Consider the following 24774-nt stretch of genomic DNA (forward strand, 5'->3'; position numbering starts at 1 on the left):
TTTAAAGGCTATTTTCTCAGAATCTACTGAACAGATTTACACCAAACCTACAAAAGGCACTTCCTTGACCTGAGGACTACCTCTCTGCCAAATTTAGAGTAATTCTGTTCAGCCGTTCGGGCTGTAGGTCGTTCTAAAGGTCCTATGGAAAAATGCATGGGAAAAACGCGTTTTGGGACCCCCCTTTTATCTCAGCCCCCGCTTGACGGATCCCCCCGAGACTTTCAGGGTAGGAGCGGAGCGTAGCGCCCCACCTATTTTGAGAAATTCGCGAGGATTCGTCGACCGGCGCCAAAGTTATTCAAAATAGAATGTTGAGGTTTTCCTATGGAAACGTGGTCCTAACTATAACTACCTACTGGCGACCGCCAGTAGGTAATGAATATATATGTGTATGTGTATATATACATATATATGTGTATATAAATATATACATACATTCACTGAAAAAAAATCAAAGGATACAGGGACGTTATAGGTAGGTTCTGAATGTAGTCACACAAAACCATAGAAATTCAGCAGCTATAGTAATACTTATAGTTTGACTTATGTAAAGAAACTATGACCCATTGCTTTAAGTTACCTAACGGCAGGAGTTATAGTTTCAAAACCTTAAGAAATTCAAAACCTAACTATAACGTCCTTGTAACCTTTGTTTTTTTCATGAATTTCTATGGTTTAAGGCCATGCGCAGCATAGGTTTGGCCGCATGCACCCAAGCTGCCATGACCTTCAGCAGTGTGCAACATGAGGTTAGATGCAGTGTGTTTTTTTCCTTCATTTTTATCTGGATTCGTGGTCCTGCCGCAATTTTATACAGCGGGGCCACAGTGGGCCCCGTGAGGGATCCGGGAATCCACAGACACAGAAAAAAAGTGGCCAATGTTTTGCCTACGAATAGTCCCTAAGGGTTCCCTCTATGTGTTCTATGGGGCAGGATATGGATATCCTGACCCCTTATTTGGTTTTGTACTCTTCTTTCCCCACCCCAGCTGATGTGAAAAACAAAATGGCGGCTGCAACGTTTGTGAGATGCTGCAGCTAGCCAATCACAAAAAGCATGATCTGTGAACCAAAAGCTAGCTTTCTGATAAATATGGTATATTTCCATGCAGCAGTTCTGGCTGCATGCAAGGCTAATGAGTGTAATGGAATTAACATGGGAAAAATGTGTTTTGGGCCCTCCATTTTTCTAAGCCCCCACTTCACAGACCACCCTGAAACTTTCAAAATTGTAGATCAAGTGGGCGGCGTACTAGTTTTGAACATTTTGTAAAGATCCATCAACCGGCGCCAAATATATAAGCAAGTCAAAAACGGCTTTTTAATAGAAATGAGGACCTAACTATAACTATAGATATTATATATATATGATTCTTTTTGGAACATCGCAAAATGGCCTTGAGCGCCTGAACAGAGGTGGTGCACAGCTTCTGCAAGGATCGCCAGTCTTTATAAATCTCTCAGATTCCTCTTTTCCTCTGACTAAAATAAAGCCGCCAACATGCTTCAAAGAGCAAGATTTATTGTAATTCTGTTCTGTGACAGAAGCTCAATGCGTTTCGGCAAGCTTGTAGCCTTGATCACGATTACGAGCGCTAAATTGAGTATCGCTCAAAAACACCACATGACAATACTGACTATCACCATAGAAGAAAGACTACTTAATTCCAACACTGTTTTCACATATCAGTCCGTCACTGAATATAAATACAATAAACCTTATTATTGCCAGAAGTAATATTATTACAAAATGTCGAAAAAGTTGAAGTGATCTCGGAATACAGAAAAGCACAAAATTTGCAATTTAGGTTGTTATTTTCCAAATAACAATGGAGATCTACTTGTGTTAATTTCAAACATGCAATTTTTATCTCTCTCTCCAATCCACTGGATTTCCTTACCGTAGCGCTGCCCTGCTTCCAGCCCAGTCAGCGTTACCCTGTGAATGTACATTTTCCTCTTCAATATTCCTCCATCTACAAAGATTGTGCTGTTTCCGGTGTCAAAATCTAAAAAAGTCTCTGGTCCAGGGAGTTTGCTGTACTTCACAACAGACGGAGTGTCGCTGAAGGTGGTCCAAGTCACAGTCATGCATGTGGGATCACCTGACAAAAGGACTTTGTAAATATCATACACATCTCAGAAGAAACCACAGACACAAAAGTTCCCTATGGCTAAGTTTGGGGAAGTTATAACAGTGTTTGGGCCTCAGACACTTGGGGACAGGTGTATCATTATACTAGTTGCAAAAACTGGAGACAATTTGTGACCAATATGTTTTCGACCAGTATGAAATTTTGCAAACTAACCAATGTACTAATAGGTCAAGTCACAAAATACTAATTAGATGTGGGTCGCAATCCGGCCTACCTCATGAATATTCATGAGATGGGTTGCAAATTGCAAATCAGTACGATTGGACAACGGTCTGCAGACTGTGTCTGTGACTGTGTTTAAATAAAGTAACATTTTATTTTTAAAAGCAGTCCGTTTTCGTAAAAGTAAAAAAGGGTGCTTTTTAAACAAGCATTTGCAATGCAATAAGACTCGCATTTGCGAGAGTTTAAGCTATTGGCATTGTGAATGAAAATGCCTTTTATTTATCTGTTTTGATAATTAACAGATAAATAAAAGGCATTGTCATTTACAATGCCAATAGCTCAAACTCTTGTAAATGTGAGACCTTGACCTCCACGGTCTGCTTGGAAAGTGAAAGAGCGCTTGGTGCGCTGAAAGTTGCAGGAAAGTATGTCATGCCTGTAGTAGCAAAAAAGCATTAAAGAAAATATTGCTTACAGACTAAATAAGACAAACCGGGTAACAATAGAGGTAAAAGGGCCAGTCCTCACGGGAGGTCACAAATGAAGATAAGGCGGGCTAAGGAGGGATTAACAAGCCTTTTAAAGAATCAGAAGTCAGAATTTACGAAGGACAATGACATAAGCCAATAACAAATATAGGTGGAGAGTGGGCGGGGCTTCAAGTCCATACTCGCAGAGCAGCGCATGCGCTGCTCAGGCTCGACCTAAAAAGGATTTTTTTGTTTCATGAGTAGTAGCAGTGGTCCTGTATCTTCTTACCTGGAATGTTACAAAAATTCACAAATCGGATCCCTTACTCTCTGCATATCAATTGCCACCTCCTTTGGAAAGTCATCTACTTTTTAGAGATTTGAAACCACAATTACTGTAACCAACCACTCATACAGAATCACAATTTGGAAGGCACACCAACAACACGTCCCTTCCAAACTATGATTCAGCATCTAGTCGCAGACCTATTTTTGGAATCAGTATAACTTTAGCGACAAGTAAAACATTTAGCTCAAGCAATCGAGACCTCTTGTATATACTTTAGTATATACTTCTTTTGTGGGCTTAGAAGCCGTCCCCTTCTTTTCATTTGTTTGTTTCAGTGTCCTTTAAAAATCCTTGCTTGCTAGTGGTCAGTCCTGCCTCTTTGTGCCTCCTTTTTCTCTTTCAGTCCTCCCAAGGAGCAGGGAGCAAGTACTGTATCATTATGCTTTAGTTGTTTATTTGTGGTTTGGGGGACTATTTTTTTTTGTTTCCTGCTTGTGTTTCAGTGGGTGCGTGTTCATACGGTTAGGAGGAGGCAATCTCCGATAAAGATGTAAGCTACCGACAACAAAGCCGGCATCTGCACCGAGAGGAACCTGCTTTGATCAAACATCAATAAGGTCACTTAAATTTACATTGCTCAGGCTCAAGAGTTGGGCAGGCTTCCAGACAAAGAGCAGAGGTGGCGTGGGTCAATGAAAGAACTCCGAGTGTACAGTGGAGTCTCTTGCATTCAGTTGCCAGGGAGCTGAAGCAACTCTTTGGGCACAAACACCACCACTCTGTTGACAACATGAGCCGAGATGAATAGCCGTCCGGCGCTACCTGCATCCCATGCTTGCCATAGCTTACGACCCTCTTCTCTGGCCTGCAAATGCCACAGCAACAACCAGTGTTGAACGATCATTGCTGCTGCCAATGATGCCGAGCGAGGGCGAGATATTCATAATGAAGAGAGGAATACAGAAGATGGCCTTTGCAGTGCTGTCATATTTGAGCTGTGCCATGTCCAACTAACAAGTGTAGATCTTCCACTTTTCCCACATTCTGAACTCAATGGTTAGCCTGTCTACCAGAGAAGTGATCAAGGATGCCTTTTCAAAATGTTATCTACGTGAAAACTAAATCATTGAATATTGGCGCATTATTCAATTATCATGTGTCTTGATTTTTTTTTTGCTGGTTTACATAGCACAAACTCAACCTGAAGGTATTGAGGTACTTTACAAGAGCATTAGTTACATGACACACGGTCACGTTAATTTTTTAGGTTCACGTATATTAAAGTGCTTTGCTCAGAATAACAGGATGTTGAGCCGACACAGAGTCTCAAACCTAGTTCCCCAATTCCTAAACCAGCAACGTTTATGCTCTGGAGTATCATTGTGTAATAAATAAGCCATACTATTTTAATGAGCCTTCAGTTTTAAGCACAGCTGTTCTCTTCATTGCCGGTGTCACTTTCACTTTGTAAGATTCTAGTTATTTAATAGTTAAAGATACCAATTCCTCTGAATTCGGAGCCTGTGTTTACCTCCTACGTTACTCAAATCCTTTCCTTAAATACACTCAGAGTATTCGCAACCCACCTTGTTTACTTTTTGCTCTGGCCATAGCTGCGGGGGTCCAATTTTGAGGCAGATGTCATTTGATGCATTTTAACTATTTCACGAATCTTATGCCTCAACATTTGCAAATGGTGGCTCAGATCTATTTGATGGGACCATTGAAGTTGCTAATGTCTGGTCCCTAAAGGATGGACAAAGTGTGCATCAGCTGACCTATTCTCTATTTTGAACACCCCAGTGCCCTCACTTCAAGTCGGAATCAGCTTATCTTCTATTTTAGCAATGCTGGTGGCATGTTGCTCTAAATTTGTGGATTTTTCCCCCAAACTCTTTAACTTTTGAATTATTGCTTCTAACCAAGGATTACACACTTTTCCCAGAGGCCATGCACAAACATAGCTCCTCTACATTAGGGGTAAATCTTAGGGCCTACCACGCCCCCACTTGCCCAGTGTTCGGAATAAATAGGGGGTGATAATTATCAACCATTCCAAGTTTGTCTTGAAAAAAGGGGACTCAACTTGCAAATTTTGCTGCTTTCCGCACCAACGTAGTAGTAGCCTCCAGGATGAAATTCAAAATAACTTGTGTTTTGGGTGACTATCCTACTTTATCATTTGAATTCAGGGCATTCAAAACACAGCTGTCCATATTACTTGATCTACATTAGCAACATGATCATGTCCGCACAACTCGCTAAATTGTGAACATTTCAAATCATGTTGCATCACATACATGCACTATCTCGGCAAGGCTGTAATTTTTCTAAAAAAAAATAAGTGTATGTGAAATGCACCATAATGTGCCTCAAAAATGATTTGCTGGCAGTGCCTTCCCATTCAGTGCAACACACCAGGAGCTCGCTATCTTAGTTACAACCATTTAGAACCATTTCAGAGCCTGTGAGCACTCAAGCGCTTGCTCTTCCCTTGGTGATTCTCTTCTAGACCCTCCTGTAGTGTCCTTTATGATTTGTATAGCTAAGAAGTCATCCTCGTGGCATACGGGTCACTGGGAAGGGTTCTTAGATGAGCCGTTAGAGGCTTTGGTGTTATAGCAGTTATTTGTGAGGTTAGTTGGAAGCATATGGCTGCCAGGGCACAGGCATTTCGATTTTTGTGTTAAGCCTTGGTCTAAAATACTGAGGAATTCATGAGTGGCTATGTGAGTCTTCTGTGCCTGATGGTGGCAATCTAGTGTTGAGTAGACAGGACATATTTGATCCATGGTGCACCTTAAAATACATCAGGAAGCTTCCTCCATGCAATTTGTTCTTGGCTTTATATGCATAGTTGCTTCCTCCAATCAGGGGATATCACGTAGCAAATAAATCCTCCATCTTGGTACTTCCTATTTGTTCAAAGGTGTACTCCAAGCTTGAATTAGAGGCCTGTAGTTCGGTTTTGAAATTCATTGTTTGCATTAAATCGGCCAGGCTCTAGTGTTCTCACCCAGGAGCTTATTTACTAGTTGTTGACGCAGAGCAGTGCAGCAAGTCGCTTTGCTGCGCTGCCCTGCATCAAAAGAAAAGGGCAGGAATGCGCTGTATCTATGAGATATGGCAAATTCTTGTCCTCTTCCACTGCACTGGGGTACAATTGGCTGCCATGCGCCAATGCAGGCACTCTTGCACCGTGGTGCAAGTGTGTCTGTATTGTAGGAATGATTGATTTTTGTCCAGGAAGGGAAACCTTCCTGCACAAAAACAATCAATTGACGTGTTTCCTTCTTTAATGTGTGCTGTAGAATGCAGCACACACAGAAAGAGGAAACAATGAGGAGAAATAAAGATATTTCTCCTCATTACGCCTCCCCTGCGGAGGTGTAGGCTTCTGTTGCATTCCCAGGTTTACATCCTTGTAAATTGAGGAATGCAGCAAAATCCATGAGTGTTGCGTGGGAACACTCACCCTTACGCCAATGAAACGCCTCTTTGACACAGAGTAAGGTAACACAGCGACGTGCACTGCTTTGCCTTACTCCATAAATACGAGGCCATCAAAAGCCACACAAAGTGGCTTTGCGTGGCCTCTTCGATATGGGTCTGCACTCTGTGCTGCTGATGCGTCAAAAAAAGTGATGCACCGGTGGTGCAATGTGCTTTTAAATAAGTCCCCTGTTTTCCAAGACAAATGCCTAAATTAGGTAGGTAATCCCAGCTCAATATATATAGATGGTAACAGCAGTTACATGCAAATCCACCACAATATTTCCCAGTCCAAGCCAAGGGTTCTTAGATAGTGAAGAGAAACTGAAATCACAGATATAACCAGTACTTCCCCCCCAACACATGGCAGGGCTGAGCTGGGAACTAAACACAGCACTGGCAAAAATCATGGATATCATAGGCATGTAAGTACACATATGAGACCACAATTAGGTAGAAGAGGTGTCTGAGTATTGTTTATTTTGACAGGTGACATATTTACCCTGAAGGGATAGATTAGCTGCTGGGGTGGATGAGACACATTCCTATAAATTAGAGCTGAATCTGGTTGTACTGGCTTAGGACAGAATGGGCAAAGACATGGTAAGGGCTGGGCTTGGGTAGATGAGGAGCACACATACTCTGGCTGGATTCAGCCATTTGCAACAGAACAATGGATTGGACAGGGGCATCAGCTCCAGTTTGATTGGAAGTGATGAGGTATGCACTAAAACAGGCCAGTTATAGGTGAAAGGTGAGGTGCACTGTTTGGTACAAAATGTGAATCTTCTAAGGCTGTACAATGACAGGTAGAACACAACCTGGATAACAATAGACTATTCCAACAAGCAGTGCTTTGAGAAACAGGAGACATACACAGGCACTACAAGCGTATTTTCTTACACTACGATGAGACAAGTCATGGACATACCTGGGTAGGAGAGGTGTATCTGCTCTGGCTGGTGTTGGAAAACAGGACCACTCATCAGCTCAGGAATTATGAGGCTCAGGCACATAAGTACCACAATACCCACCATGGCTCTTACAGAAGGTGCAGGATAAACCTTTTTCTATCACTCGAGGAGATAACAGCTTCCTAGAAGAGCAAGTGATTTTGGAGAAAAACGATTTATTCTGGTTGATTCTGCAAAAAAACAGATGAATCAGAGTGAAAGGAGGAAGTGTAAAGGGACTCTGTGTACTTTACTGTAGTTCTGCTGACACATACAGCTAAGCCCTAATTGAGAAATATCGCTAATAGGCCATTTTCTCCCTCATCAGCAGTCTTGATGCACACTGAAGGAACGTATGGGAAGCTTGCACTGTTGTGGAGGACTTCAGGCTCAAATGTTTTCAATCTGAAGCCTTTCAAGAGCTCCAAATTTACACCCAAGATAATCAAAGTCCCTCAACACCTCAATCCCAATGGGCAGTGAACAAGAATTCCCACTCGCTTACCGTCCTTCAGATGTGGATGAGCAACCGAACCATGTGAGATACGACTACATCTCAGCAAGGCACAGAGACAGGCAGGTCTGGTATAAACATGTAACAAACACTAACCTTGACTCAGGGTTGGTATACAGAGCATACAGCACTACCAACCTTAAAAAATCAATCACATTCCAGATATATCTGTAAACCCAGTTAATGGTTCCAGGACAGCAGCCACCAAACAAAATTGAATGCCACAATAGTTGCAGTGGACGTAGAAAAGGGTGGAAGGAATTGGTGTTTTGCTTCATGACGTGTCAAACATTCCTACTCTGCGCTATGTTAGAAGATATGGGTCATTCTTAGAATCTATGAAAAGCATAAGCCATGTAGAGGAAGAGGCAGTAGTCATTAAGAACCTGTAACATATGCATACAATCAGTTTGCTGCTTCTGGGGTACAACCTGCCTGCGGGCATCTGCTGATGTTTGGCCAAGTGTTTTAATTGTCTCATACTTGCACTACACAAACCTTTTTTAGATTGTCTCCCCCATTTAGAGTGAAGTGCCATGTAGAATTCTATGTGTACAATGTATGGGTTGGACTGGGAGCGGCTTGAATAGGAGGAGAAGATGAGACTCGGGTATGTAGAGACAAACTGATAGACCAGAGTGACATACGAGCTGACTCATGCAAAAAAACAAAAAAAAAATCAGTTAAAAAACTAACAGATATAAGCATCTTCACAACAGGCCTACTGCACCAGCAGCTAGTGTACAACCAACCTACTGACCATCTGTTAAACCACAAACACCCAGCTGCTCCCTGATAAACTTGAAATAATCTACCTCCCATGTGATTGTAGCACAAATAACCAGCCCCCCCACACTCATTAAAACACAAACAGCACGCCACCCTGCTTCAGAAACTCTACCTGCTGATTTAACTGCTGGCTCTCTCCTGAAGTACAAGTCTGCTGTTCCAGTTGCTGATGAACAACCAGCCGTCTGCCCTCAAGCTGGATCAAATCATGTCTGATGGCCCTATTGCAAGAGCAGCCAATGCCCCAGCTGCTGAAGCACAACCGATCTGCTTCCGCCCTTCCGGTAAAGCCAAACCTGCTGCCCTTTGATAAAGGACAGCCTGCTACACGCACAGAGGAAGCACAAACAACCTTCTGCTACCCATGGCACAAGACCTAAAAAAAATCAGTGAGGAGACCAATCAGCATAAATAATATCACGTGCAGTGATTTCACGAGGAAGTGACATCCCTGGAATGATGCCATATCCAAATGACATCCCTCATTTAAAAGAGAATCGGCCTACTTTACTCCCAGATTTGGTAAACAGTCTATGTTATATATAAAAGCATAATATATGTATGCAATGAACGTGTTCATATTTAAACCAAATATAAATGTACATCAACTTGTTGTCTAAAGTAAACAGTGACTGTTTTAGATAATAAGTCAGTCTATGTTTAAATCATTTAAAAACATTTAATTAGCAAAACTTGTACTAATGGGCAAATGTATAACAGTTAATTTGCAAAGCGTGTAATAATGGGCAAATGTATACACCTGATGTACAAAATAATATAAAATGGATGAATACTGATATTGATTCAGAAACTAAACGTTGTTAGCGAAGTCATGTATATGTAGAACTGAAAAAAGATGGCATCAGGAATGATATGTGAAGTTTATACTATTTTTGTGGTACATCTTTGAAACATGAGATGATGGCTGAGGTTTGTGATATGAAGAGGCCTCAAAACTACATATGCGTTTAAAAAATAAAAACAAAACAGCATAATAACACAGTCACAGAGAGATTTGAAAATTACATTTTTAAGACAGTTTTTTTTCTGTAACTCGTGTGCGAGGTTTCCATATATCAATGTGTAACAGAGCTAATATTTGGCTCATAATCATAATATTTTAAACAGATTTTTGGAAGTTAGCGAATACGTTTTTTAACTGAATGTTTGATGTAAAATATATGTGCTGCGTGCATCCTTTTTAGGTCTCGTCTACTAGACTGTGCAAGCACTTTCTCTTGCAAGATGTTTCGTTATCTTACAGGGGGCTAAGGACCCAGCCACTGCTTACCATTGGTTGGCTTCACTGTTACTTTCATTTGCTTGCTTCTTATTAGTTAGTGCATGTGGTCTTTCTGACCTCTTCTTGTTTTGGTCCCTCACCTGGAACATGGTCACATTGCTTGTGCCCTTCCACTGCTCCCTTTTCAGGCACTACTTTTTTCTTTTTCTTTAAGCACTCCTCAGTAGTGCCTGTGTTTTCCAGCTGTCCCCCTCATGTACTTCTCTCCCCCCCGCCGCACTCGCTGGTGTCCCTCTTTCTCTGCCCGTGTACGTTTCCACCGCCCTCTGTGATGTCCCTGTGTGCTTATACCCCTACATTTCTTATTTGGCTGTGTGCTGCTCCAACCCTCCGCATTACACTCTCTCTTGTCGATTTGCTCCCCTCTGTTCCTCTCTCTGTTTGCTTCCTCCATTTATGTCCTCCGTGTTAATTCCCTCAACCCAGGCCCTCAGTGTTGCTTTCCACCCGCTGCACATCGTGTTGCTTTGCCCCCCTCCCCCTGTTGTTTCCCGAATCCTCCACCCCTTCGTGCTGCTTCACCCCACCCATGCTACTTTTCTTTTCTAAACCAACTCGGATCTGCAAAGGAAAAAGAAAAATAACCGCTTGCGTCATTTTGTAAGCGTGTGCATAAACGTACAAAATGATACGGCTGGTCATGTTATAGGCCTGTATTTTTTGTCTTCCAAAAATCATATTGCACAGCACAGCTAGAACCATTGACAAATCCAATGCGGAATCTACTGGCTTTGCCAATGCTGGTTTCCCTTGCTGTTAGTGTGTTTGTCTCCTGCAGACTCATGTCATTAAACAGTGAAAGGGTTGATGATGGGCACATAAGAGGATCAAAGACAGCCTTCTATTGTGCCATTTTCTCAGATAGAGAGTGCAAGTGGATGGAGGTAAAACAATAGGTCATACCTGTATGTGATAGCACACATACTGCTCTATGTTCTTACATGTGAGCCCGACGAAGAAGGATCGGGGCTAAAGCTGATAATACAAACACCTAAAAGACTCCAGGGTTTGTCACCAACATACATTCTGCTACTTACTCAGCATCAAATGGCCGGCTGCCCCAACTAACCCCAACAGCAGCTTCCTGCTCCACACACTTCAAATAGCGTGTCTCACATCCACATAATTTCAACAACTTGCAGCCGTCTCTACAAACCCCACACTGCACAACCCTTCCAGCAATCCCTAAGAACTTGCTGAACCCACTTCTAATGCTTAACAGCTTGCTGGCCAGCCTGCCCCTCTCCCACAGCGCACCCTCCGATCTGAATTGCCTACGTTCTGACCCTATACAAACTGTGAGAGACTTGCTGTCTCTCTACTAGTCCAACAGGTCTTGACATTTGGGTACAAACGCCAATTAAGAGCCCCTACAAATTCCTAACCTGATGTCTGCTCTAATCCCCATTTACTGCTTAACAGCTCCAATCACAAACTCTAACAGCTAGCTGCAACTACCACCCCAAATTCGGCTGCTTCCCTTCTGATTCCAAGGAGCCTCTAGGGCAGAGGTCATCAAACTTTTTTACTCTGAGCCTCCCCCTTAAGAAAAATGTTTTGAGGTCGGGCCCCCTCCCAAACTTTATGGTAAGGATTAGGGTAGCGGGAGGGACATGGATGCGTGCAAGGAGCGGGGCTTACGAGATGATTTCAGTAATACTTTTTCTATAGCTTATAAACCGCACTAAATATGAGACTTATAAAACAGCAAATCTATCAAACAAAAACAGATATTATCCAAAACAAATTGCTACCCATAATTGGGGTGTTGTGAGCCTCTCACACTCTTTGACCCCAATGCAATTACACCTGCTGCACTAATTATAACTGCAGTCCTGAGTAGCAGGCTATCTCCTTTGTGTCTTTTACCTCTTCCCCACCATGACGGATCACCACCTCGGTCCTAATGCTTGAAAGGAAAATAAGCTCTGATGCCCCTTTTTTAAAGGTAGACAGATGCAGTGGGCCCCTCAAATCCCTGGGCCCGAGTCCTGCTGCATCTGCTTCCTTAATGATAACCAGCAGTGGCCACGTTCACACTTGGCAGCAGTACAAGCTTACTAATGAATGTCCCTTTAAAAAAAAAAAGCACTTATATTGTCCCCTTCTTTGGGGTACCTCTCTGAAGAAGCTGTCTCTTGCCATTTGTAAACATAACAAGCATTTGCAATGCAATAGGTCTCGCATTTATAAGAGTTTGAGCTATTGGCATTGTAAAATTACAATGCCTTTTATTTATGTTTTGGTTTTAAAACAAATAAAAGGCATTGTCATTTACAATGTCAGTAGCATAAACTCGCATAAAAGCAGTGTGTAGAGTGCAGCAGTGTGCCGCGTGCAGCAGTGTGCGGCGTGCAGCAGTGTGAGGCATGCAGCAGTGTGCGGCATGCAGCAGTGTGCGGCGTGCAGCAGTGTGCGGCGTACAGCAGTGTGCGGCGTACAGCAGTGTGCGGCGTGCAGCAGTGTTTCGTGTAGCAGTGTGAGGCATGCAGCACTGTGACGTGCAGCGGCGTGCAGCAGTGTGTGGTGTGCAGCAGTGTGCTGCGTGCAGCAGTGTGCGGCGTGCAGCAGTGTGCGGCGTGCAGCAGTGTTTCGTGTAGCAGTGTGAGGCATGCAGCACTGTGGCGTGCAGCGGCGTGCAGCAGTGTGCGGCGTGCAGCAGTGGGCTGCGTGCAGCAGTGTGCTGCGTGCAGCAGTGTCGTGCAGCATGCAGCAGTGAGTAATGCAGCAGTGTGCAGCAGTGTGTGGCGTGCAGCAGTGTGCCGGTTACATCAGTGTGTGCCGTGCAGCAGTGTGTGGCGTGCAGCAATGTTTCGTGTAGCAGTGGGTGGCGTGCAGCAGTGGGTGGCGTGCAGCAGTGTGCGGCGTGCAGCAGTGTGTGGCAGTGTGTGGCGTGCAGCAGTGTGAGGCGTGCAACAGTGTGTGGCGTGCAGCGGCATGCAGCAGTGTGTGGCGTGCAGCAATGTGAGGCGTGCAGCAGTGTGAGGCATGCAGCAGTGTGAGGCATGCAGCAGTGTGAGGCGTGCAGCAGTGTGTGGCGTGCAGCAGTGTGTGGCGTGCAGCAGAGACACGTGGAGGGTGAGGAGAGACACGTGGAGGGGGAGGAGAGACACGTGTAGGGTGAGGAGAGACGTGTGGAGGGTGAGGAGAGACACGTGTGGAGGGTGAGGAGAGACACATGTGGAGCGTGAGGAGGAGACACCTGTGGAGGGTGAGGAGGAGACACATGTGGAGGGTGAGGCGGAGGGTGAGGAGACACGTGTGGAGGGTGAGGAGAGACACGTGTGAAGGGTGAGGAGAGACACGTGTGGAGGGTGAGGAGAGACGTGGAGGGTGAGGAGAGACACGTGTGGAGGGTGAGGAGAGACACGTGTGGAGGGTGAGGAGAGACACATGTGGAGGGTGAGGTGAGACATGTGGAGGGTGAGGAGAGACGTGTGGAGGGTGAGGAGAGACACGTGGAGGGTGAGGAGAGACACGTGGAGGGTGAGGAGAGACACGTGGAGGGTGAGGAGAGACACGTGGAGGGTGAGGAGAGACACGTGGAAGGTGAGGAGAGACACGTGGAGGGTGAGGAGAGACACGTGGAGGGTGAGGAGAGACATGTGGAGGGTGAGGAGAGACACGTGTGGAGGGTGAGGAGAGACACGTGTGGAGGGTGAGGAGAGACACATGTGGAGCGTGAGGAGGAGACACCTGTGGAGGGTGAGGAGGAGACACACGTGGAGGGTGAGGAGGAGACACATGTGGAGGGTGAGGCGGAGGGTGAGGAGACACGTGTGTCGGGTGAGGAGAGACACGTGTGAAGGGTGAGGAGAGACACGTGTGGAGGGTGAGGAGAGACGTGGAGGGTGAGGAGAGACACGTGTGGAGGGTGAGTGTGGAGGGTGAGGAGAGACACATGTGGAGGGTGAGGAGAGACGTGTGGAGGGTGAGGAGAGATGTGTGGAGGGTGAGAAGAGACGTGTGGAGGGTGAGGAGAGACGTGTGGAGGGTGAGGAGAGACACGTGGAGGGTGAGGAGAGACATGTGGAGGGTGAGGAGAGACGTGGAGGGTGAGGAGAGACACGTGGAGGGTGAGGAGAGACACGTGGAGGGTGAGGAGAGACACGTGTGGAGGGTGAGCAGAGACACATGTGGAGGGTGAGGAGAGACGTGGAGGGTGAGGAGAGACACGTGGAGGGTGAGGAGAGACGTGTGGAGGGTGAGGAGAGACACGTGGAGGGTGAGGAGAGACGTGTGGAGGGTGAGGAGAGACACGTGTGGAGGGTGAGCAGAGACACATGTGGAGGGTGAGCAGAGACACGTGTGGAGGGTGAGCAGAGACACGTGTGGAGGGTGAGCAGAGACACGTGTGGAGGGTGAGCAGAGACACATGTGGAGGGTGAGGAGAGACACGTGTGGAGGGTGAGGAGAGACACGTGTGGAGGGTGAGGAGAGACACGTGTGGAGGGTGAGGAGAGACACGTGGAGGGTGAGGAGAGACACGTGTGGAGGGTGAGGAGAGACACGTGGAGGGTGAGGAGAGAGACGTGGAGGGTGAGGAGAGACACGTGGAGGGTGAGGAGAGGCACGTGGAGGGTGAGGAGGGTGAGGAGAGACACGTGGAGGGTGAGGTGGAGGGTGAGGAGAAACAGAGTTGGAGGGTGAGGAGAGATGGAGGTGGAGGGTGAGGAGAGGCCGAGGTGGAGGGTGAGGAGAGACCGAGGTGGAGGGTGAGGAGAGACCGAGGTGGAGGGTGAGGAGAGACCGAGGTTGAGGGTGAGGAGAGACCGAGGTGGAGGGTGAGGAGAGACCGAGGTGGAGAGTGAGGAAAGACCGAGGTGGAGGGTGAGGAGAGACCAAGGTGGAGGGTAAGGAGAGACCGAGGTGGAGGGTAAGGAGAGACCGAGGTGGAGGGTAAGGAGAGACCGAGTTGGAAGGGAATCAGAAGTGGAGGAGAGAGAGAGGTGGAGGGTGAGGAGAGACAGTGGTGGAGTGGGGGGGAGGAAAGAATATCACTTTTACTTCCTCTCCTAGTGTAAGGTAACGCCCCCACCCCACAGGCCCTGCCGGGGCCGAGAGCAGATCACTGTTCGCATCAGCCGTCACCCGAGACCGCTCCGTACTTGTTGGTAAATAGAGGTTCACTATCTGTTGATAATGTGATTCACTTGGGGGGCTGACTTACCTCCTCCACCCCCAGGGCCAACACTGAGAAGGCATCAGAGACCTGGTGCTGCCTATGCTGCAGTACTGCGAGAGAGAGGGATGGGGGGGCGGGCAGAGGAAGAGGAGTGGGGTTAGAGAAGGGACAGGTGGGGAGAGAAAGAGGAGAGAAGGGACAGAGACAGAAAAGGAGCAAAAAAAGAATTAGAGAGAGTAAAGAGGAGAGTTGGGAAAAATGAAAACATTACGAGAGAACATGTAGCAAAGAGGTGGAGAGAGAAGATGGGAGAGAGTAAGGACGCAGCCAAGAGATAGGGCAGAGACAAAAAGAATCGAAACAATACAAAAGTATTTTCCAAACTCGTAAATAACCACGGGCCAAACAACTGATCTGCAATGAAGCATCCGAATCCGGTATATCATGACGTTAACCATGCAATAAAAAATTAATTTAAAAAAAACACCAAAAAACACGTATACACCATGTTGACCCTTTTCCATGCAACGTATTCTAAAACGCCATTCTCATTCATACATTCACAGCAAACCTGTTCACAAGAGTGACAGAAAATGTGGTATTAGTGTTACATTTTTGTTTACATCCATACCCCCTCACTTATGCAATTAAAGGATTCATGACCACACGGTTAAACAAAACGTACTGATTGGCCTTGCCGTGAAGGAGAAACACGTGCTGACACACACACCCCACTTTCTCGAAATTGAAACCAGTGCATGTGTCCGACGAACTTCCTGCCGCTTATCTGAATGCACCAGTGGCAGAAGATAGTCACCATCTTGCAACAACACAATTAAAGGGAGGCATGTCTGTCTCTCCCCACCGCCACATGTCTCTGAGTCTTACTGTCTCATGCGAGATCTCCCTCTAGGAGATAGCTGACACCGACTCCTCCCCTGAGACAGTACGGGAGAGGCGTGTGTGTGCATAGTGAGTGTGTCTATATGTATATATCTGTGTGTGTATGCATGTGTGTGTGTTTGTATGTGTATATGTTTGTGTGTGCATGTGTGTGTTGGTGTGCAAGTATGGGTGTGTCATTGTGTTCACTTGTCTTCATGGATGTGTACACATATGTTTGTGTGTATTCCTATGTCTGTGTATGCATGTTTGTGTGTATGTATATGTGTTTGAGTATGTTGGTGTGCGTGCTTGTTTATATGTGTATGTGGGGGTGGTGTGTGGGTGTGCATGTATATGCATATGTTTATGCATGTCTGTGTGTGTTTGTATATGTTCATATGTGTGTGTAAATGCATGTGTGTGTTTGTATGTGTGCATAGTTGTGTATGCATGTGATCAGAGGGAAGAGTGCACTTGAGGGCAAAGAGGAAAACATACAGGGAAGAGTATGTGAGGGCAGAGAGAAAAATACAGAGGGAAAAGCACATGAGGGCAGAGAGAAAAATACAGAGGGAAGAGTCCATGTGAGGGAGGAGAGAAAAATAGAGAGGGAAGAGCTCATGTGAGAGCAAAGCGAAAAATACAGAGGGTAGGGCGCATGTTAGACCGGAGATAAAAACATAGAGGGAAGAGAGCATGTGAGAGCAGAGAGAAAAATATAGAGAGAAGAACACATGCGAGGGCAGAGAAAAAAATACAGAGCGAAGACGACATGTGAGAGCATAGAGAAAAAATGCAGAGGGAAGAGTACATGTGAGGGAAGAGAGACAAATACAGAGGGAATAGCTTGTGTGAGGAAAGAGAGAAAAATAAAGAGGGAAAAGCACATGTGAGGGCAGAGAGAAAATACAGAGGGAATAGCACATGTGAGGCCAGAGAGAAAAACATAGAGGGAAGAGCATATGTGAGGACAAAGAGAACAAGTACAGGCTATGCCAAGCGGAAGTGAGTGCGTTTGCGATCAAACATCAAAGCGGCGAAAGTGAAAGTAATCGAGCAGAGCATCAAAGGGCTGGGTGAGAAGGGAGGGGGGAATGCAAGGGTCAAAGCGGCGAAAGTGAAAGTAATCGAGCAGAGCATCAAAGGGCTGGGTGAGAAGGGAGAGGGGAATGCAAGGAGCAGAGGAGCAGCTGTGCACGTGCACACCATCGTGCACTCAAGCCCTAGGCCAGCAAAACCATGTGGGTAGCACTTTTGAAAGCCCACTTACAAAATGTCACTAAGAGACAGCTTTCGCTGTCTTAGCGAAACCTAAAAATGAGTCCCCATACAGTGCTCCCTATTCTGGACCTTTTCTTTGACAATATCCATGAATCTCAATCCTTTCCTCTGTCTCCTAGACCATTACTGTGAGGCCCCAGGGATCGAGAAGATTAGGGCTCTGCATCTGAATGCAACCCTGCTGGCCTTCTACCTGCCACCCAGGGCCGGACTGAGAACCCAAGATAGCCCTGGCAATATTGTCGGACCGGCCCCCACCCCACTGGGGGAGGGCAAAGAGGGAGGGCAGTTTAAAGCACTACTGCTAAACAAAACCGGCCCCCAGCACTGCTGCTTTTGTGTTTGGGGGCCGATATTGCAGCAGTGATGCAAAACAGGCCCCCACCACTTCCCACCCTTCCAGCCTCCCGGGTAAACGCCCGATGCCCGTTAGGCCAGTACGGCCCCGCTGCCACCCCATGGACTCAGCTTTCACAAAAAAACTGTCCCTGAATGGTTAATACTGACTTTGAGGTGCCTCTGCCTGGACACAATGGGTGCAGTGGTTGTGCAGAAAGTTAAAAAAGAAACCAGCCTTTTTACCAGCCATTAATTGATTGAGTCACCTATAGCCAGGGCCACTAGAATTATGAGTTTCTGCAGCAGCAGCGTTTTCCACATAATTATCAGTTTACTGCATTTGCTACATAATCCGCAGATTTCAACCAAAAAAACTTAATTCTAGCTCAAATGGAATAAAAGTTACTTAAAGCGTGACAAAGTGTTCCGGAGCATTGGAAGGCCCTTTGCAAAGATTGACTGGTAATCTTGTAGTTGCTTACTGCTGTATTTGGGATTTAAACTGGTACTAATGAGCTGAAATATTTCCCCTGACCGTGTTACCTTGAGTTAAAATGACAAAAATTAATTCTAACCACAAAATGTGGCGCATTGTGCCGCATAATTAACCTTTTCGTGCTGCATAACTTAGTCAAACCTGCTGCATAATGTGATCCTCTTCTGCTGAATAATTCCAGTGGCTCTGCTTAAACCTTCGTGGTGGCAAAGATGTATTCTTTTTGAGATGTAATGTAAGGGTGTTATCAGCTGAGATCTGAATAGTGGAGACACTTACAAAAATGTCTGCATTGGATACAGTTAGATTACTTATTTCTGAAAAGGATATTTTGTAAGAACTTGTTGTATCTCGATCACTGCATCATTTCGGAGCTGCCTAGCTTAGAGTATGTAAATACTGTTTTAAAATAATGACTTACATATTCACAGTGCTTTCTGCCACAGGCTGGGACCTCATAGCACTATAAACAGGGCCACTGGAATTATGCGGCAAGGGACGGCCAAATTATGCAGCAGGGTTGACTAGATTCTGCAGCAAGCAAAGGCAAATTATGCTGCATAATGCTGCATATTTTGTGATAGCTTTACTGCATTATTTTGCATTTTTTACATTTGTTAACACTGTCTTGGCTTTTATTGCCCCTCATAAGTACCACATTATCACCCACATATAGCAATAAGCAACAGAAAGGTGACCAGCCAGCCTTTAGAAAGGGCCTTCCACTGTGCGGTAACATATGTTGCTGCATCTTTGGTAACTTTTGAACCGTTTGAGCTAGAAACAAGTTTTTTTTTAATCTGAAAATTATGCAGCAGATGATGGATTATGTGGCAAATGCGGGCAATCCATAACTATGCGCAAAATGCCAAAACTGCACAATTGCATAATTCCAGTGGCCCTGACTGTAAATACAAAGGTCACTATTCCTCTGCACCAACTAGTGTTCAATTATGTGTTGCTCAGCTTTAACACACACGGATATCTGCAGTGATGGTAGGCGCTAACTTAAGTTTCATAACCTAAAAGAGTGCATTTATCACCAGTTAGTTTAACTTGCATTTATTATTCACTTAAGCTGTTATTGCATTATTTTATACACACTTGCATGACTGTGAAAACACAAAACACTTAGGCTTTTTATATTTTTTATCAACCTCTTTGAACCCTGCTAGAACATCCGGGGCGCTACTAGACCCAAACTTTGGGGGGCTAACACTCCCAGCCAGGGCTGGCCCTAGCACTGGTCGCACACACTGCAACAGTCTTTTTGGCACCCCTCCCCCATTTCTTCCTTCTCCATGAATTCCCTCACTACCACTCACCAATAATGCATCTCATCTCTCTGTAGCACCTTTCAGACAAACATTTAATATTTTATAGAGCTACTCATAGTTTACTCATCCGCATGGTACACGTTCTTTGTAGCAGGCACATTAACCCTCTGCTCTGTGTGGGTGGCAGGAGTGCCCGTGTGAGTTCATGGTGAGCGATGCGACAGTGTGAAAGTAGGGTAAGAGGAGTGACTGCAGGGTGTGTGAGGTGACCATATGAATTTGGGTGTGGATGTAAGTGCAGAGTGGGACGAATTAATGCATGGTTAGTGATGGGCTTGTTTGAGCGAGATCGCAGATTGAGCAGTGAAGGGGACAGGTTAGTGAAGTGTCACATGAGTGCAGGGTGAGTAGTGTGCTTGTGTGACTGCAGGGTGAGGTACAGGGTGAACAGCACAAGTTAATTGTGAGTGCAGAGTGATCGATGTGAGTGCAGGGTGAGCGTGAAAGTGAAGGGTGAGAATGAGGAGTGAGTTGTCTGAATGCAGGGTGCATTCCCAGACACTTGAAGTAAATCGACATGTTATTGACGGCGGCGTAGGGTTTCAGATATAAGTTAAACTATTGCTATTATGGCATTAATCAGGGATCGAGGGTGGAGGAAATAAATAATGTGCTGATCCTGCAACAAACTTCCAGTCTTATGATTAGGGTTGCAAGCTCATAATTTTGATGTCGCAGACGGTACAAAAATAAACAGTCACCTAAAGCCGTATTTTCAGCACTTATCAGTGCGTACTTCGAAAAACAATTATAAATAGAAGGCACTTTTAATTGTGTTCTAGGGCATCCTGAATGATCCATGACTGATAATTAAAGGGAACAAAAACAGAAAAATCACATTACAAATGAATACATACTTTTTTATTTATAACCCTATCTATTGCCAAGACAAGGTCTTTGCAGGCTCTTTAAAGAACACATGGCTGGCATTTTTCTTTTGGCAACCCTACCTTATATTGCTTTTCATGAAATGCATTCTCCCACTAATAAATGTAAAATACAAATGTAAGGAATAGGCAGAGAGGGGGGCCAGGGGTAATGGAACCAGAAAAAAATCTAAACCTCAGTAAGCAGTTTACAAAGGCATCTAAATATGCAAATGGTCTTTAGCGACCTGTGAAAAACTCGGGCGTTGCGGAGATAAGGCGCCCCAGACCCTGCCAAGCCGACTCAACAGCAACTCAAGCTGCAGCAGTCTCTACTAATTCCCAAATGTCTGCCTCTGTCTTATTTCCAAACATTTTCCAACTTCTTCTAAAAATCCCCAAAAAGCTATCTGCCCTGCTAATTACCCCAAACGGACATACTGACCAACCAAGAGGGCAAAACAGAATGTCGCTCCCGCCTGTCACACATTTTAAAGCTCTCACCACAAAAGCGTGATGCTTTTACGAAAACCCTACACTACTCCATCACCACTCTTGCCTGCTGGCACCTTAGCAATCGCAGTCAGCCCCGCTGGCCCTTTCATTTGCCTAAAATAATCTAGTAAACTGTACCGCTAATAAACCCACCCAGCCTGCTCCTTCCTACTCAATCCCACAAAGAGAGGATGTGGTCTCAGAGCTAGACTGACGACTTTGGAGCTGGGAAACCAAGGTTCGAGCCTCCGGGTCAACTCCACACCCTGGGATACTGGGCAAATCACTTAATCTACCCGTGCCTACCCAACAAATTAATGTGTCCTTGTGTAACGTAACTATAGTGCTCATGTAAAGCGCTCCAGTACCTTTGAGTTAGCGCTATATGAATCTGCAACAAAAAAATTGCCTTCACCCTCACTGAGCACCAACCAGCCCATCGCACCTCTATAGCAAACGCTATACAGCACCAAAGCACACCCTGTCACCCACCCCCACAATAGCCGGATGCCCCTTACTTACATCTTCCTGCTGCTTGCTGTTGCCCCAAAAGTCTGATGCCAGCTGTCCTTTCAACACCCAAACAACCTGATGCCCTTTCACTAACCCCGACTTCCTCAAAACTCCCACCTTAGCCTAAAAAAAACGCGGATACTCGATACTGCGATTTCTCCCTTACAAATCTCAAGCAAGTTGCTGCCTCATATGAGACATAAACAAACGTCTCCTATTAGAGCTAGCAGAGCAGCACAGTGTAAGAATAGTGGTACCTAAAAGTCCTCTTTGGGTTGTAGAGAGGCGAAGTAGTGAATAACCCGGTTTTTGTAGGATTATTTCCGGGTCTTTCTTCTCAGGTTACATGGCACTGTTGTTTTAGAGACCTGAGCCACACTAGAAAATGGCACTTTTGACCTGGATATTTGGCGAGTCACAGAGCTGTCTCAGATCCTCCTATCGAGACACTCGGGATGCCGGGGGCTCCTGGGCAGCAGCACCAGCCCCCTCCGCACGCGCTCTCCGGGTGACTCCTGCCTATTTACGGTAGTCGTTCGTGAGTGGTTGCACAAGCATCCCAGCTCTGCGCCTGCATTCAGGAAGTGAGTGAGGTCACTTGTCTGGATTCCACCACTTCCTGGTAGCGCAGGGTGCACAGTGCAGTGCAGGCTGCCTGGGAGCCCGTCCTAAATACTAATCTACCACATAATAGAGAAACGCCTGCAGCGGGCGCAATCGCCTCTTTTGATGTGCATCATTTAATTTAGGAAAGTCTGTGATTTTCAGTGCAGTTTACTGCTAATCCTTTCGTCTTATTTGTTGCTACTGATGGTATGGTTTGTGGTTTCATCTTTAATATCAATCCACCACTCAAATTTCTTTCATAACTCACTATACTAATTCAACTAATTATGGGTTCCGGATTAGCGTGCTACTCGCCGAAAAAGCGCTTCGATGCCTCGTCCGGGGTAGTAAGTGCTATATAAATACAATTACAATACTACAATACAATACCATACCGTAGGCATGGACTTAGCCAACAATACTACAGCATGTGTAATGGCACCCAGCCTCATAGCACCCCGTTTAGAGCCATGTCATCTTAAGGAGCTTGAAGCAATGAGGCGCATTTTCGTAGACAAAAGATGCTGCTCTGTGGGATTTTGAAAGAATATGTGTCTGGAGTGTGGTTCATGTTGGAATTGTTTTGATGTCATATGTGAGGACCAGAGTTCTGCTTTTATCATGATCAGTCGTGCTCAGTCAAGAGGATGAGGTGAAAAGGGGTGACGGCAGGACACAAATCCTAAAAAAAGAAGTGAGGAGACTAACCAAGTTAGGCAGTATGCAAGTGACATCACAGAGTGTGACATCACGGGAAGAGGACTCACAACCCATGACGCCACAAGAAGTGACATCAGATCTTAACACCTCAGACATATATTTAGCAGTTCTATCACATATACATCTGAGTACCTTACAAGATTTAACAAGTGAGATTTTGTGACGGGGTTGTGGCAAAAAGTGATGCAACCGCGACACAAAATCTGGGCTTCAACTTATTCGACTATTTTTTTAAAAAAGCTGCCACAAAGAAATTAGCAGCAAGGAGAAATGTGGCACTAAATCTGTTCTTAATTGGTTGCAAAGTCTGCATTTTAAAATATCTTATTGGGATTAAGGCACCTGCTGCAGAGACCTTTGTGTGCCCAGTATATCGCAGGGAATAATAATAATAATACTAAAATAACTATGAAGGTTAACACATTTGCTGGAGAGATCTGTGTTTTGTCTAGCCCCAATTTAGAATCAAAGTAGCATAGAGGGTTAATGCGTCTCCTGCAAAGCACATCATGTAACATGCAGATGACAGATTTTTATTTTATGTAGCTAGGTTAGTGGGTTACTGCTTTAAACACAAAGATCCTTTTGTTACTTGCAGTTCATAAATTGTAATCCTTCTAATATAGCACAGTGAGCTATGAAGGGTATGTGACTCGTACAGCTTGTAACCCTCACTGTCTTATGTAACACATTCTGTACATTGATTTAAACACATATGATTTATTGTCAATGTATAATGTTTACATGTGATGCCAAGTGCTCTGACATCCTGCATTGGGATGAGTAGCAGTATAAAATAAATTTTACAAAACAGCAGTTTAAATTTTGTATTTGTTTAAATACCGGAACAGACACATTTGACGTTCTTACAGTGCATCCATGTCTCTTATTTACAGGCACTGAACAAAGTCAAAAGCATGCCTCTCTTAAGTTCCTGTGAAGTGATAAGTTGTGTGCTTTTCTTATTCCTCCATTGGATTTAGGTGTGAGGCTCCAGATAGCTGACAGCCAGGATACTCGAACAAAAAGAGGCCCAATGGCCCCTTAACTTTGCCCTTTGTTTTGGGCCAGCTTGAATCGAAAATAACAAAGCTCCCTCCCCACCTGTACGCTGCTACTCGGAACGTAAGCAGATTACATACAGGCGCTGCTGAAAGTGTTCCAGTGTTTGAAACCTACACCGGGATGAATTCAGAATATTTTTATTTTAGTGGAGCCCAACCTCTTGGCAGGGTGGATGGTGTCTGCCCTGTGAAAATCGTGGGTGGATGCCGTCTACTTGCATAAACCCCCGACTTGTGCCTTGGGTGATGGATAGGTCACTTAAGCACTAATGCTGTTTAACAGAAGGGTGAAGAGGCAGAGAGTTCACTGTAGCCTGTGTGAGAAGTAGGTTTTCGTGTTGTGTATATACAACAAAGAAAGCTCAGCCTATAGTGCCACAACGGTGAGACTGTGCATAAGCAAATGTCAACATCTCTGCTGTGTTTGAGTTAAGTTAAAGGTGGGTAGTCCACATGCATTGGTCCATGGCTCTGAGACATCAATCTAATCAGGATCTCTTCCAGTGCTTAATTTGTGAAAACATAAGTGCCAGGGCTCTCGTCATCCTCCAGTGATAGTAACAACACAACTAATGACCATCAAATTTCTATAAGTATGACAATTCAGACTATTTCAGGCCCCCAAAGCTATAAGAATGGCTTGGGCGGCAGGTAACAGTATTTTTTAATGTATATTGAAATAATAATGAACTGTTGTTCTGGTCATCTCTATTAGCCACACGGCGCCACCTTGTGGCAGACTGTCACAAGCGCTGGTTTTGACAATTAAGTGCCGGTGCCGAGCACTGGAAACCACAGCCTCAAATTAAGTACTGATTCTCTCCAGGTTCTTTGGGGTTCTGGTTTTAGTGGTTTACTGAGTATCCCTGGGCTCATTGTAGCATCTCAACTTGAAAGATTTAGTCAGATCTAG

At 45.1% G+C, this 24774-nt stretch overlaps 1 protein-coding gene across 5 annotated transcripts in view; it reads right to left on the reverse strand.

Annotated features, from left to right (window-relative positions):
* ACP7 (acid phosphatase 7, tartrate resistant (putative)) overlaps positions 1–22075 on the reverse strand; it is a 102340-nt gene extending 80265 nt beyond the window's left edge. The window contains exons 1-4 of one of the 5 annotated variants that reach the window (XM_085624980.1): positions 21729–22075; positions 8944–9207; positions 7507–7719; positions 1905–2108 (exon numbers count right to left, since the gene is read on the reverse strand). In XM_085624980.1, the coding sequence (XP_085481106.1) occupies positions 1905–2108; positions 7507–7612 (310 nt within the window). In that variant the 5' untranslated portion in view covers positions 7613–7719; positions 8944–9207; positions 21729–22075. The remainder of the gene's footprint in view (positions 1–1904; positions 2109–7506; positions 7720–8943; positions 9208–21728) is intronic. The other 4 variants (XM_085624981.1, XM_085624982.1, XM_085624983.1 and 1 more) reach the window with 4 other exon arrangements.
* Positions 22076–24774: the final 2699 nt, after the last annotated feature.

This window comes from Triturus cristatus, chromosome 9, assembly GCF_964204655.1.
Source record: "Triturus cristatus chromosome 9, aTriCri1.1, whole genome shotgun sequence".
In the NCBI taxonomy this organism is placed as follows: domain Eukaryota; kingdom Metazoa; phylum Chordata; class Amphibia; order Caudata; family Salamandridae; genus Triturus; species Triturus cristatus.